This window comes from Microcaecilia unicolor, chromosome 5 (assembly GCF_901765095.1).
Source record: "Microcaecilia unicolor chromosome 5, aMicUni1.1, whole genome shotgun sequence".
Lineage (NCBI taxonomy): Eukaryota > Metazoa > Chordata > Amphibia > Gymnophiona > Siphonopidae > Microcaecilia > Microcaecilia unicolor.
In genome coordinates this window covers 62,608,929-62,624,877 of record NC_044035.1, presented here as the reverse complement: position 1 = coordinate 62,624,877, position 15,949 = coordinate 62,608,929, and the positions used below count along the sequence as shown (strand labels likewise).

Below are 15,949 nucleotides of genomic sequence, written 5' to 3'. Positions count from 1 at the left end.
TTTCCTGCTGCATATGAGTTGAAGTATTATTATGAGCATTTGATTAGATTGATTGATTTCAAAAGTTTAATATGCAAATGAAAAATCTTCAAAAAAAAGGGAATTATAATGGAAAGTATATTTCTTTACAAATGTTGCATGTCTGTATTTCCTGTTCAAATGTAACAGATTGTTTAATTTGATTTAAAATGAATAAATAAATAATTAAAAAAAAAAAAAAAGGGAATTATTGAGCACATGGACATGATTGTTTTGTGAAGACAGCATAATAAAGGACACTTTCCCCCGGATTCTATATAGTGCATTTAGATTTAGGCACTGAAATTGGCGCAAATTCTATAACACCTTGCATAACTTAATTGGTTTAACAAGCTAATGAGCACTGATAACAGTACTTAACAAGCAATAATGAGAACTAATTGGCAATGTTTAGAATTTAGGCACACAACTTGATAAGCGTATTCTGTAACGATCTGCGCCAAAGTAACGTGTAGAGGCAAAAAGGGCCGTGGTTATAGGCATTGAAATATTTAGGCGCCTAGTTATAGAATATGGCCCAGTGCACCTAAATATACGCCCTGAGATTTACACCAGGTTTTCATTGGCATAAATGGATTTGTGCAGATTTTGGCGCTGAAATGTTAACTAAGCATATTCTATAATCGGCGCCTAAATCTAGGTGCCAATTATAAAATACGCTAAGTGGGCTTTCTAAAATGTATGCACGTACTTATAGAATATGGCCCAGTGCGTGTAATTCTACCTGCAGGGATTTATGCCACATTTTCGTTGGTATAAATGGAGGCGCATAGTTTTAGGCGTGGGATATCACCTAGGCGTATTCTATATTCCGTGTCTAAATCTAGGTGCTGCTTATAGAATACGCTTAGGCGGAAATGTGTACTGCGTGGATTTTTTAGGGGCCTTATATAGAATCTGGCCCTTGAAGCAGAAATGAAAAATTGGGGATTACAGATAATTTGTCCTTAACTCCCGTTTACAGCCGTGGCTTAAATGTGCACTTTTATAAAACCTATGAATGCAAAGAGCTGGTGCAAAAGCTGATGGGGAAATGTGTTTAAATATAGGAATATTCCTATTGCAAAATGAGAAATAAACACGCAATCTTTCAGCCCACCAATCCCAGTCCCTTTCAAATATCTACATCCTGGACATCTACACATATAAATAGCAGCTTTCTGAAATCGTTTGCAGCTGACACCTGTAATTCCTGCTATTTCCACATGACGATGCTTCTAAAATGACCTACTCAATCTATAGGACTGATGCAAAGTCAGGCCTTAAAAGAATATGGAGGATAATTTTATAAACTAGGTGCTGCTCAATGTTTAGAATAGTAGCATATAGATGCGTATATTCGAGCATGCCGCCTAAGCACTATTCTGCAAATGCACACAAACAGCATATATTTGTATTAATTTGCAATAAATAAGTCCTAATAAATAACAGGGGTGTACATGGGGTGGAGAATGAGCACAGGTCTCACACTAAGCCATCTCTCTCTCCTTCAATCTGTTCAGAATTCTACAGCACGATTTATATGACAGTGTCGCTATGCTCATATTAGCCTTCTCCTCAAGTCACAACATTGGCTCCCTATCCATTTCCGCTTACAGTTCAGACTCCTGTTACCAACTTATAAGTGCCTGCACTCTGCAGCTCCTCAGTACCTCCTACCTCTCCACTCTTATCGCTCTCTACACTCCTCCCGGGAACTCCATTCATTAAGTAAATCTCTCTTATCTGTACTCTTCTCCTTTACTGCCAACTCCAGACTCCATTCCTTTTTATCTTGCTGCACCATATGCCTGGAACAGACTTCTTAAGCCAGTATGTCAAGCTCCATCTCTGGCCCTCTTCAAATCTAAGCTAAAAGCCCACCTTTTTGAGGCTACTTTTAACTCCTAACCCTTATTCACTTGTCAGTACCCATATCTGTTTTATCATTCCCACCTTAAGTTATTCCCTTATCCCTTGTTTGTCATGATTAGATTGTAAGCTCTGTCAAGCAGGGACTGTCTCTTCATGTTCAAGTGTACAGCGCTGCATACGTCTAGTAGTGCTATAGAAATAAGTAGCAGTAGTGTAATAGTAGTTCCCACTTACACTCATCACTTAGGGGCCCTTTTATTAAGTCACGAAAGGGCCTACGCACACCCAACAGGTGCCAATTCTGAGTTACCGCCCGGCTACCATGTGTGCCGGGTGGTAATTTCATTTTTGGTGCACCTAGAAATAATTTTTATTTTCTGATGCGCGGCGCTACTGGGCAGTAAAAGACATTTCACGTAAGTAGACCATTACCGCCTGGTTAACACGTGAGACCTTACCGCTAAGTCAATAGGTGGCGGTAATGTCTCAGACCCAAAATGGACGTTTGTCAATTTTCATTTTGCCGCATGCCCATTTTTGGTCAAAATTTTTAAAAAAGGCATTTTTACAGGTGTGCTGAAAAATGATTCTGCACATGGCCAAAACACACGCCTACACTACCGCAGGTCATTTTTCAGCGCACCTTAGTAAAAGGACTCCTTACAGAATATTGTTAAGTTACATGGCTATCTACTGCACTTAGGTGCTTACACTTAGACCAGCTCTATGGCTGGCTTAAATCCAGATTCAGATGTGCCCTTGACTCAGAGTTGACTCCTTGTGATCTGGGACCCTCCCCCTTGTGATTTTCTTGGAATCCTACAGGAGTGGTTTGCTATTGCCTTCCTTTGTGCATGCCATTCCCAATTCCAAAATGGCGGCCATGTCCCACAGCAGTCTCACGAGGCTGCCGTGGGAATTCACAGCAGCCATTTTCACAACATAGTCAGTAAGGGCAGGAGCAACTCTGGATGCTCCTGCCCTGAACAGGCCATTAGACCATCATGGATTTTAAAAGGTAGGCGCGGTAGGGAGGGTGAAGTTGGTGGGTGGCCCGGGAAGGAACGGGTTTTCTGTCGGGGGCGGGGAGGCTGGCTTGGGGTGGACAGGATTGTGGTAATAGTGGTGAGGAGCAGGGCCACAGTTTTGGTTCCTGTCCTGCCTCCCACCAAGTGGTGGATTTCACCTGTGGATTCAGTTTCCACTGGAACCAAAACCACTGGTTTTAGTCGGCCTCTAGGGATGAAATCTACATGTGTGTTCCCTATTTTACAAACAGACTACATGTGTATGGGGAAGAATTTCCATGTTGGGTTGTACATCAGCTCAAATATATGCACAGGTTTTTAAAAAGTGCTTGTTTTGTCTAGGGCTTTGCCAAGGCAGCCATTTCCCTTAATCTCAGTTTCATAGTTTCTTATATACCACCTGCAAGCCCAAAAGCTTATATACCACCTGCAAGCCCAAAAGCACTTTTACTAAGGTGCACCGAAAAATGGGCTGCGGTAGTGTAGGTGCGTGTTTTGGGCATGTGCAGATCTATTTTTCAGCGTGTCTGTAAAAAAAGACCTTTTTAAAAATTCTGCCTTAAATGGACATGCAGCAAAACAAAAATTGGTGCGCGTCTATTTTGGGTCTGAGACCTTACTGCCAGCCATTGATTTAGCGGCAGTGGCATTCCCGTGGTTGCCTGACACCCAGGGTGGATCGCCACTGCTCCCCCCTCCCCCCCGGGTGCAGGGCAATACGGCACGGCACCCCCCACCCCACACAGTCCCCACTTGCCTTCCAAGTTCCAGCTCCGTCCACCCCAGCGTGGCGCACCCCCCGACGCAGTCCCCACCTGCCAACCAGGTTCCAGCTCTGTCCACCCCAGCGTGGCATCTTGCATCTGCAGCGCTGCTGTAAAAAGAAGAAAATCGCCTCGTCGTCGGCCCTTCCCTCACTGTGTCCCGCCCTCTGACATAACTTCCTATTTCCTCGAGGGCGGGACACAGTGAGGGAAGGGCCGCCGACGAGGCAATTTTCTTCTTTTTACAACAGCGCTGCAGATGCGAGGCGCCACGCTGGGCTGGACGGAGCTGGAACCTGGTTGGCAGGCGGGGACTGCGTCGGGGGGGGGAGGCGACGCCACGCTAGGGGTGGACGGAGCTGGAACCTGGTTGGCAGGTGGGGACTGCGTCGGGGGGGGGGGGGGGGAGGCAGTTCCATGCCAAGGGGGGGTATGGATGGACGGAACGGAGCACCCCCCCACCCGTTGACACCCAGAGTGGACTGCCCCCACCACCCCGCCCTTGCTTTGCCACTGCTTAGCGGTAAGGTCTCACGCGGTAACCATACGGTAATTGTCTACATGCGTAGAATGATGATTACCACCTGTTTTCTGCTGTGCACCAGAACATAAAAATTATTTTCCGGCGCAGTAGCGGACACGTGTCAAAAATAAAATTACTGCAAGGGCCATGTGGTAGCCGGGCGGTAACTCAAACATGGTAACATGGAAATAGTATAGCTTACGTGGAAGTTGTAAAGTCACCACTTTCATGTGAAATTGCCAAGAACTCCACACAGAACCCGCCATATTCATGCCATTCATTTTTTTTTCCATTATCTATTGCGTCTTCTTGTCTACCCCCAAAAATTAATTTTTTTTTAATCTTCTAAGACTGTGCTTAGATTCAATTCCAATAGCACTGGATAACTTAAAAGAAAATAGACTTGCACGGGTTGGCTCCTTTGGAAACGTATGAAACCATAAAATTTATTTTCTACCAATACTTCTAGCTAGAGTAAATGCACTTGGGGGTGGAGGCTCTGGGGAGGATTTTGAAAGATGAGTATTTAAATCTAAAAATCCAAATCCAGAAGTCACATATCTGGGGGGAGCAGGCACAATGCCAGTCATGGGCAGGATCAAAGGCAGAGCCAAGAAAAGAAAGTATAGTCAGACACTGCTCCACTGTACTCTCAATATCTTTATTCAGGCCTTGCCAAAGAGCATTTAAAATGTCAAAAGAGACTGAACAATGCAACTTTACAACCGTGAGTATCTGCCAAAATCCAATACAGAGCTGCTGTTCACCTCCAGAGGTAAAAAAAACACCAGGGGTTAACTGACTCCTATGTTTGTACTGAAACAATATCCTTAATGCCCAAAACTAATTAAATAAAATTATCTTATGTATCTGACTGTGTATCTGACCATGTCTGTTCATGTCCTTTTCATCTACATGTACAGGAACAAGAACTTACCTCCACAGCTTCATGTCAATAGAAACACTTGTAACAGTAAAGTTGTATGCATATATATATAAAAAAAAAGACACAGATGGACATCAACAAAACAAGCTAGCAGCTGGAGCAGTAGGGTAGGTAGGTTCTTCAGCCTCTGTCTGCCAAAGTAAAGGAGGTTCAGCTGACAGTCTTTGCTCTATAGGAGGGAGCAGACGAAGGTTGTCCCTTGAAACTCATCCTACCAGACTTAACATGGAAAAAGGTCACCTCAGAAACTCTCCCCTGTCCTCCATCCCCTCCGCCGCTGCTGAATCACTCCAGTGGAAGGGGATGGAGACCAGCGGAACATTAGGCCATATCTAGGGTTACTATACGGCTCCAGAAAAAGGAGGACAGATTGAGCCAGTCTGGGTTTTACTTCCATTGCTTTCAATGGAAGCAAAACCCGGATTGGATCATTGTGTCCTCCTTTTTCTGGAGCCATATGGTAACCCTAGCCATATCCTTCTCCTCTACTGTTTGTGGCCTGACTGGCAGTTTGAACCATATGGCAATATGATAGCCTCTATGGTTCAAAATATGACTAAGGCCCTGGAAAACAGAGGAGGAAAATGTGTCTTAAGGAATTTCTGCTCTCTCCTCTTGCTTGATTAGTGCAAAGGAGTGGAGAATCAGGATGATAAGGAGAGAATGAGGAGTTAAAAACAGGATCAGCTAGGGCGGGGGGGGGGGGGGGTTAAGCAGGATAAGAAGCTGCAGGATGAAGAGGGAGACTGGCTGACAAAGGTGAAGGACTGAGATGCTGATGTTCAGAACCTCCATGTGTGGTACAAATACCGCCAGAAGAGCGTGAGGAATGAACTCCCCAATGATCAACGCTATCAACATACAATTTAGGCACGTTATTAGCTTTGATCAGAGGGGGACTTCAATGGAAGGATTGTGCTTGGGCATGCGCTCAAGGCGCAATCCTCCCACAGAACAAGTTTGACAGGTCTGGGCTAAAGCCCGGACCTGTCAAACCTAAGCCCTGGTGGTCCGGTGGACGTTCAGACTCCCCACTCCCCCCCCAACACATAACAATACAAAAAAAAACTGGTGGTCCAGTGGGACCCTTACTAGACCCCCCCCTACCCACCTGAGGGCTAGCCTGGTGGTCTAGTGGAGGGCCTGCCAGCCCCCCCCCCCAATACCTCAAAACAGAAGGAGGGATTATCACTTCTTCCCTCCTCCTGCGAGTGCCTGGGATGCACTGGGCGGGGCTTAACTACCATATAAGGAAGTTTCTGAGCATCTGCCTGTGAAAGAAGAGAGGGGTTTAGGATGAGGCTGACTTGTTGTAGGTGTGTGTGTGTGTGTGTGTGTGTGTGTGTGTGTGTGTGTGTGTGAAAGAGAATAGACTGGTGAGGGGAAGTGAGAGAGCACATAAAAAGTATCACGGAGCACACCTTTCAAATCTTGTTAAAACAGCACTGCAGTTTGATTTTTTTTTTTTGCTGTTTTAATCAAAAATACAAGTGTTACACTTGAGCCTTTCACTTAATTGATTTGGATCTAAATTTCTCTCTCTTTAGGACAACACAGAGCAAAAGATACTGACTTTATTATAGAATATTTTACACTTATTATGCATCACTAAATCATACCAGTGTTTGCACCATATGCGGCCTTTGCATTCGTAAACTCTTCACAGTTTGAAATACATCCAGAAGTCCCTCAGCTTTCACTCGTTCCAGAATATTGCTGAGTGCTATGAACGTTCCTGTTCTTCCAGCTCCAGCACTGCAAAGCAAACATATTTCTTAATGATTAGGAAAATATCTGAATACCCTGTACATACCATTTTATAATCATCTTTTATACAGAAGACAAATTAAATTAGTCCTGACTAGATTAGGCTTGACATAATCAGGGCATATTGAGGGTTGTGCGAGTGGTGCAGTTGCATAGGGAGGCAGGACCACCAAAAGTATTCCCAGTCCTTTGTCTCCTCTTCTTGGGCATGGCGCACTGGGTGAGGTGGGGGTGCCAGGGTGTGTCACAAACAAGCAGATGATCAAAAGCCCCGCGCTGTTCCAAACAATGCGGGGCGTTATTAGACTTATGATCAGAGATAATTGCATGCAAATTTAAGCACGCAATTATCTCAGATCATGGAGTAGAAGTGCGGGAGAATTGTGCCTGAGCATGCACTCAGCAAAATCCTTCCGCACTTGTTTGACAGGTCTGGGCTGTCAAAAGCCCAAACCTGTCAAACACAGGGACTGGAGGTCCATGGGACCACCAGGCCCCAACTACCCCTGCCCTGAGCATCCGGTGGGTCTCCAGCACCCCCTAATTCCCCTCAACACTGGGATACACTGGGCAGGGCTGGCGTCACAGGAAGAGGAGGGAGGCAGGCTAACCTCCCTCCTCCAACCCACAAGGTAGGGGGGACTGGACCACCAGAGGCCCTTTGCTGGGGGACTAGGGGGGCTGGAGACCCACCAGATCTCCAGCCCTCCCTGAACCTAGGGGGGAGATTGTCGGGGGGGACTGGCGGTCCAGCGGACCTCCAGCCCCCTGTCGCTTGGGGGGGGGGTTGGTTGGTTGGTCGCCAATTAGGCCACCAGGGACTGTTTGTTGAGGGGAGTTAGGGGGGGCTGGAGACCCACCAGATCTCCAGCCCTCCCTGAACCTTGGGGGGGGGGGACTGGAGGTCCACCGGACCTTCAGCCCCCTGTTGCTGGCAGGTTTGCTGTTGGGAGGAATGGGGGCCTGCCAGCATGCAAATGCATACTGGACAGGGCTCACCATTCCTCCCCAATGATCTGCAAACCCTAACGCCAGCTCAGAGCTGGCGTAGGGTTTCCCATGACCAGTGACCCAATCTTTGGCGCGCTGGCCGCTGATCATTGGGGATGAATATGTTTAGCCCTGTTTAGCATGCATTTGCATGCTAGTTGCATTCAGAGCCCTCGAGCACATTGTTTCACACGCTCAAGGGCTCTGATCATGGGGTGGTAGCAAACGCCGGCGCGAGTATGGCACTAACAGCCTCTAGCGCCGGCATTTGCTTCTGATCATCCCCTTGAAAGGGCATGATTCTGGCTTGGTATGCCACTGGATCTTGATGGTAGATGATTCTTGAACAGAGCTCAGTGGGGGTGCTTGGTGCGAGATGAAATATGAGAATTTAATTTAAACAGAATTCTTATATATTGTCACAGCTATGAGCTCTGTACAGTTTACAATGGCTTAAAAACCACCAATACAGTGGGAATATAACAATTACATTCAAACCATCTTCATATAAAATAATCAGTTAAAATACTGCTTAAATGACCACATTTTCAACAGCTTTCTAAATCAAAAATAATTACATTTGCACCTCAAAGTTAATGGCAGCAAATTCCACATAACTGGGAAAACAGTGCCAAGCAGTTTCTTACAGGTAGAATACAAGCAAATGACCGAAGTAGAAGGAGGTGTATTCTCGATTACTCAGGACAGTAGAGACCCAAAGAAGGAAGAAAAAACAAAACAAAACAGGGGATACTCTACCAAGGGTCCAGTTTCTATATCTGACAGCTAGGAGATATCCTTAGTAGTGTGGACCAGAAAAACTGGCCATGCTGGATGAACAAATTATTTCTATGCAAATTACAGTGGGGGAGGGGGGATTCAAAAAATGCCCCTCTAAGGGGCCCTTTTACTAAGCCGCATAGGCGTCTACGTGTACAAAACGCATATCAATTTTGAGTTACCACCCAGCTACCGTGTGGCCCTTGTGGTAATTTCATTTTGAAGCGGTAATCGGCATTTTACAAGCAAAGACCATTACTGCTCGGTTACCACGTGTGACCTTACCGCTATGTCAATGGCTGGAGGTAAGGTCTCAGACACAAAATGGATGTGCGATTTAGTTTGACATGCTGCCACCTCGTACTTTCGGAAATACTTCCTTTGTTCTTTGACACTACTATTTCCCATTTTGTGCATCATTTCCATATATGCACGGTCTTTTTAAAGATCACTCCGTGTTTTTTCACCTAGCATTTTTGCTTGACATATTCATAGACAGACTCCTGAGCAGGAAAATTACATGCCGAAACGCGGTGCTGTGTCGAGTCTTGAGCCTTGACAGTATTATATTTTGTACTTATATTTTATATATATTGTTTTTTTCAGCATTGATTTTATGTTACTTTTACACATAATTTAAGTAATAAATTTTAATTGTATTGTTCCTGAGGTTTGTATAGCCTTCCTCTGTTCCCACTTCCTTTTATATTTTTGTTTGGTTACCTTCTGGTTCCAAACGTTTTATAAACATTAAAAATCAAACATATAAACGGCGAGTGACCGACTCACTCGCAAATGCGCAGTAGAGACTTCCCTCTCTGTCCCGCCCCGCGTCAATACGTGATGACGGCAAGGACGGGACAGAGAGGGAAACTGCGCCGCCGAGGTTATTACCGCTCCCCCCCACTCAGAGTCGCCGCCGCCGCCACCCCTCTACCCGGCCCGGGCCCTCTCTTCCCTTCTGAACTTACACATCCATTTGCCGAACGCAGCAACGCACATCAGCTGAGCTGCCCCTTCCTTCTCTGCCTGTGTCCTGCCCTCGCTGACGTTACGTCACAGGAGGGCGGGGCCACAGGCAGAGAAGGAAGGGGCAGCTCAGCTGATGTGCGTTGCTGCGTTCGGTAAATGGATGTGTAAGTTCAGAAGGGAAGAGAGGGCCCGGGCCGGGTGGAGGAGTGGCGGTGGTGACCTCGCCGGGGGGGGGGGGGGGGGGGGGGGGAGGAAAACCCCAATATCAGCCCGTTTTTACAGGCTCAACGGCTAGTTACAATATAAAACCCTTTGTTTTTGGTTTTATTCATCTGCAACATCTTACAGCCATACTTTAAATATATTTATGAGGAAAACTGCACTTTTAAACCTCTTTTAAACACGCAATGAGAACCTAACATTTTTTAGCGTTTCAGTTAAAACTTCATCAAAAAGGGTTCTAACACATCTCTGGCAACTTCAGCTTTTTGGCTTCATGAAACCTCCTTGGTTTGCAGGTTATAGGACCAGTGCTCAAAAGAAACCAGGTAGGCTGTCTCTGAGAACTGGGTCTTCAAAGGAATTCACACCTCCTTTCTAATCAGGAGACATCAGATTAATCAAACCAAATTATTTATTTATTTATTACTAGCCGTTCAGCCTGTAAAAACAGGCTAGTATAGGAAGGGGGGACTTGAAAGGCCCCCCCACCCTGCCGCCGAGTTCGCCGCTGCTGCTCCCCCTCCGAGTTTGCCCCCCCCCCGCAGCCGTCGCTACCCACCTTCCACCCGGTTGGGCCCTCGCTCCGCTATAAACAGCGAGGGCACGCAGCACACAGCTCTACTGCTGAGCTGCCGTGGCCTTCCTTCTTCTTCTCTGCCTGTGTCCCGCCCTCGTGTGACGTAACGTTGTCGAGGGCGGGACACAGGCAGAGAAGAAGGAAGGCCAATGGCAGCTCCAGCAGAGCTGTGTGCTGCGTGCCCTCGCTGTTTCAATAGCGGAGCGAGGGCCCGACCAGGTGGAAGGTGGGTGGCGGTGGCGACTCCGGGTGGGGGGAGCGTTAGCGACGGCGGTGTCCCTCGCAAATGCGCAGTAGAGACCCTCTCTGTTCCGCCCTCCTCATCACATATTGACGCGGGGGCGGGGCAGAGAGGGTCTCTACTGCGCATTTGCGAGTGAGTACGACACTCGCCATTTATATATATTGATGATATTTAGTAGGATTTATTTACTGCCTTTTTCATGGAATTCACTATGACACAGGAAGGTGCTGGAAAAGAGAATTCAGATATATAAACACTGGAGGACATACTCTCACACACATACACATTCATCTACAGACATTCATAGCCCAACAGACATTCTATACACACCCCTCCTCAGACACTTACAGAAGGATAGACATATATTCACTCACATACATAGAATCAGAAGAAGAGGCAGATTCTGAGACCAATACAAAGAAGCAGCTCAATAACAACTTGAACTACAGAGGCACTTGCTTCATTGGAAGAGATTTATGGGCCAGGGACAAGTACCAGAACCTAAGAAGTTGCTGGCTTATGCAGTGTGGAGGTATGGGAAACCTCTGTAGCTCTAAAAAGTCCACAGGAGAGAAGGAGAATCTATTCAAGGTACCTGCTATATCAACCAGGCACCCTGTTACAAATCTAAAGTGGCAAGGTTCCACCCAGGGCAGAAGGGTATAACTGTTTTTGCTTATAGCTTTTTTAGTAATAACAGTGGGATTTGAACCGGCCACCTCTGCATTACAAGACCAGTGATGTAACCACTTGGCCACAGCTCCACTTAGTTGAATGTCCCTCCCTTTTGATTATACCCCTTCAGGTCTCTCTCAGCCACTCACAGACAGCTAAACGTGCTGTGATTAGCTGAGAGAGACCTGAAGGGGTATAATCAAAAGGGAGGGACATTTAACTAAGTGGAGCTGTGGTCAAGTGGTTACATCACTGGTCTTGTAATGCAGAGGTGGCCGGTTCAAATTCCACTGTTACTACTAAAAAAGCTATAAGCAAAAACAGTTCTGATTTCCCTTTGGGAAAAGGCACCGCAGGGACTTTTTAAAATTTGTATGGTCTTTATTGAACATTTCTCAAAACAGTATCAAAAAATACAGCACTCCAGAACAAGTAAGTCATAACATAACTGATCAGCAGCATCCTTTTTTTTTTTTTTTTACGAGCTGGCAGACTGGCTTCCCCTCCTAAGGAAGGAATTCGCCTGCAAATGAGCAGCTCATTTGCATGTGATTTCCTTCATGCATGCCCTTCCCTTACCGATTCGCTAAGGGATCGGTAAGGGAAGGACTCTTCCATGCAGTTTAGTGCACCTGGCTTTAAATCTGCTCCAGGGACCTGCATACTGCTGTCATGGAGCTGGCTGGCATAGAGGCTGGCAAAAAAATGTTTTAAAGTTTTTTTTTTTGGGTGGGAGGGGGTTGGTGACCACTGGGGGAGTATGGGGAGGTCATCCCTGATTCCTTCCGGTGGTCATCTGGTCAGTTTGGGCACCTTTTTGAGACTTGGTCGTGAAAATAAATAGACCAAGTAAAACCGGCCAAATGCTCGTCATCGCCGGTTTTCTTTTTTCCATTATCAGCTGAAGCCGGCCATCTCGTAAGCACACCCACGTCCCGCCTTCACTACCCTGCCGACACGCCCCCTTGAAGTTTGGCCACCTCCGCGACGGAATGCCGGCGAGTGTGTCCAAAAATCGGCTTTCGATTATACCGATTTGGCCGGTTTTAGGAGATGGCCGGCCATCTCCCGATTTGTGTCTGAAGATCGCCGGCGATCTCTTTCGAAAATAAGCCTGATAGTAACATAGTAGATGATGTCAGAAAAAGACCTGCATGGTCCATCCAGTCTGCCCAACAATATAACTCATATGTGTTACTTTTTGTGTATACCTTACCTTGATTTGTGTATCTGTCTTTTTCAGGGCACAGATCATAGAAGTCTGCCCTACACTTGCACCGCCTCCCAACCACCAGCCCCGCCTCCCACCACTGGCTCTGCCATCCAATCTCGGCTAAGCTCCTGAGGATCCATTCCTTCTGAACAGGATTCCTTTATGTTTATCCCACGCATGTTTGAATTCCGTTACCGTTTTCATCTCCACCACCTCCCACGGGAGGGTATTCCAAGCATCCACCTACCTTTTCTCTGTTACCTTATCAAGTAAAGGAACAGTAAAAGTGTTGGTTCAATAAAAGAGACTTTGTGTGGTCTGGATTATTAAGGGGAGTGTGGAATTAAAGTCTGACACCGCTTGCTAGTCATGTCTCTAGTTCTTCTACAAAGAAACAAAGTGTGTTTCCCTATTCCCACTGTCCTGAGCTTACACTACACAGCTGCCTAGCTGTACCTCAAAGGGGGGGGGGGGGGGGGGTTTGCACACATATCCACCAAAAAAGCACTGCAATTCAGTCAGAGATTTTCACAATAGAAATGACAAAGAAAATGAAATGTATATCTGCATAAATTAAAAAGTAGTATATTGCAACTAAGGAAATACTTGTAATCTATGTATGTGCACGGGGGATGGTGTTTTTAGGGGTGTGGACAGTTTTCAGGGTGGTGGAGCAGTTGGAAAGGGTTAATTTTTGGCTATGGGAGCAGTCTGGGGTGGTAGGTTAGTTTCGGGGACAATTTGGGGGGGATAGAGTAGTTACAGAAGGGTAATTTTGGGTTGGACAGTTAGTGTGGTGGTGGGGCAGTTGCAGGGGTTGTTTATTTTGGGGGGTAGAGTAGTTTGTGAGGTGCTAGAACAGTTATGGAGGCAGTTCTTGAAGGTTGAGCAGTTGCAGTGGGGTAGGTTTTGGGAGTGGGGCATTGTGGGGTACTGGTGTAGTGTGGGAGATAGTTTTTGGGGGTGTAGCATGTTGTGGATGGAGGTAGTTTGCTGGGTGGTAGGGCAGTTGAGGGGGTAGATTTGGGGGATGGTTAGTTTGCAAGAAGGTTATTTTTAGGTCCAAAGCAGTTTGAGGTATAGTGGGACAATTGTAGGAGTAGATTTTGATGATGGGTGCAGTTTGGGGGGGGTGCTATGGTAGTTTCAGGGATAGTATTTAGGAGTGGGGCAGGTGAGGCAGTTGTGGGGTAGTTTTTGCGAAATGAAGCAGTTTGCAGGATGGTAGAAAAGCTATGAGATGATATTTTATGGAAGTGGAACAGTCAGGGTGCTGGGAAAGTGCAGGGTTTAAGTTTTGAGCATGAGAGCAGTTTGCAAGGTAGTAGGCCAGTTGCAGGGGGTAGTATGGAATGTGGAGCAGTTTGTGGGTTGATGGGCCAAAATTTGCAAGGGATAGTTTTTATGGCTGGGGTATTGTTTTAGGTGGTGGAGCAGTTGTTGGGAACAGTACTTGGAGGTGGGGAAAGTTTGAGGGGTATGGATAGTAGAGAACATGGAGAAGCAGTCAGAAACTGCTTTATTTTACTGTATGTAAGATTCTATGCTACAGACGCTGGAATTCCTTCTCCCATAGAAATGTGGCCCATTTTTGAACTTCATATGTCTTTTTACAGGTTCATTGGGTTGGGAAAAAAATAGAAACTCAGCTCTCCTCATCCTGACTAATTAAGGGTTTAACAGAATAGGTTTTAACAAAGATGACCTGGTCCCAATTCATGCAGTACTTTACAGGCATTGGACTGAAACCTTAAACTGCACACACTCTTCTACAGACAGTGTAGTAGAGCACATAACTGGTGACGCATGATCCCTTCACTTTATACCCCCAGTGACCCTGGCTGTGGTGTTCTTCATCAATGCATTTACATTGGCTAAAATGAGGCTGAAGTCAACAAAAATATTTCCACTCAAAATTCCAGCGCTGTTCCATATAGCACAGTAAAATACCACTGGAACAGCGTAGAAAAACAACACCCTAATGCTCAACGCTAATTAGATGCAAATATAGAAACGCTCATAGCATTGAGCATTAGGGAGTTTGGTGGGAGGAGTGGCCTAGTGGTTAGAGCACCCATCATGACATCCAGAGGAGGCCAGTTAAAATCCCACTGCTGCTCCTTGTGATCTTGGACAAGTCACTTAACTCTCCACTGCCTCAGGTACAAAATTAGATTGTGAGCCCTTCAGGGATAGAGAAATACCCAGTGTACCTGAATGTAACTCACCTTGAGCTACTACTGAGAAGATGTGAGCAAAATCCAAATAAATAAAATAAAAAATAAAACTTAAGTGGGTAGGAGCCTCTCCTGCCTGCTTAAATAGCTTCCTGGCACCTAATCGGGGATGTTCAGCGGCACTTAACCGGACAGTGCCGCTGAATATCCCCTGAGACCGCCCAAACAAAAAGTGGGCAGTCAGGGGGTGGCACTGGGGAGGAGCCCCAGGTTATGCGTGTCTCGGCATTATTCAGGACCGGCACCCGCATAGCTAAGTGGCTGCATTTAGGACAGCTCTAGAGCCACTTAGTTATACGGGTGCCAGCTGTCAATATCGAGCCGGTACCCACATCATTTTTTGTTTGCTGTGAAAAAGAAAGCTCCCAAGCCCCCTCCCATCCCAATGTCCCCTCTTTCCTTCCCTCCCTACCCCCGTGCATTAAGACCCTCCCCCCCGCAAGACCCTCCCCCACCTCCCCCCAACGGTGAAGGTAAGCCCCCCCGGGCTTACCAACATCCTTGATGGTCCAGTGGGATTGTTTGGGGAGGAGCGCAACTCCCTCGCTCCTGCCCCTTGAGGTGCCTCAGGAAAATGGCTGCTGCGACCTCTGATGGCACCTCATGGTCGGAGCAGAAAATGATGAGGGGGGGGGGTTGGAGGGAGTTCAGCATAGGCAGTTGGTGGTCAACTGTTTGGGGAGGCTAAAGTGGGCATGGGGCTTGAGTCTATAAATATGTATTAAATGCCAAAGAATAAAGTGGTAAGAATATTAAACAGTATAACCTTCAATATATATATATATATATATATATATATATATATATATATCCTATATAATAATTCTCAACTCCAACATTCTATGCGTCTGCCTGCCTGTGTCCGTAACTTTCTTCACAGATGGGCCCGAGGGTTGGCGGCGGGAAGGGGGGCTCAAGAGGGTCGCGGCAGGGGGGTCCAGGGGTCAGGAACTCCGAGGAGGGGGTCGGGAAATCGGAGGAAGGGGGGTCTGCAAATCGGAGGGAGGGAGGCAGGGAGGGAGGTGGGGTCTGGAATTCGGAGAGCGGGAGGGGGTCTGGAATTCGAAAGGAAGGGAGGGAGGGGGATCTGGAACTCGGGGGGAGGGGGGTCTGGAACT

The 15,949-nt window shown here is 46.6% G+C and overlaps 1 protein-coding gene across 5 annotated transcripts in view; it reads right to left on the bottom strand.

Moving 5' to 3' along the window:
* The window catches only part of PTPRE (protein tyrosine phosphatase receptor type E), a 435,598-nt gene that overhangs the window by 531 nt on the left and 419,118 nt on the right, over positions 1 to 15,949 (bottom strand). For all 5 annotated transcript variants that reach the window (XM_030202956.1, XM_030202958.1, XM_030202957.1 and 2 more), the window contains one exon: positions 6,774 to 6,909. In XM_030202956.1, the coding sequence (XP_030058816.1) occupies positions 6,774 to 6,909 (136 nt within the window). The remainder of the gene's footprint in view (positions 1 to 6,773; positions 6,910 to 15,949) is intronic.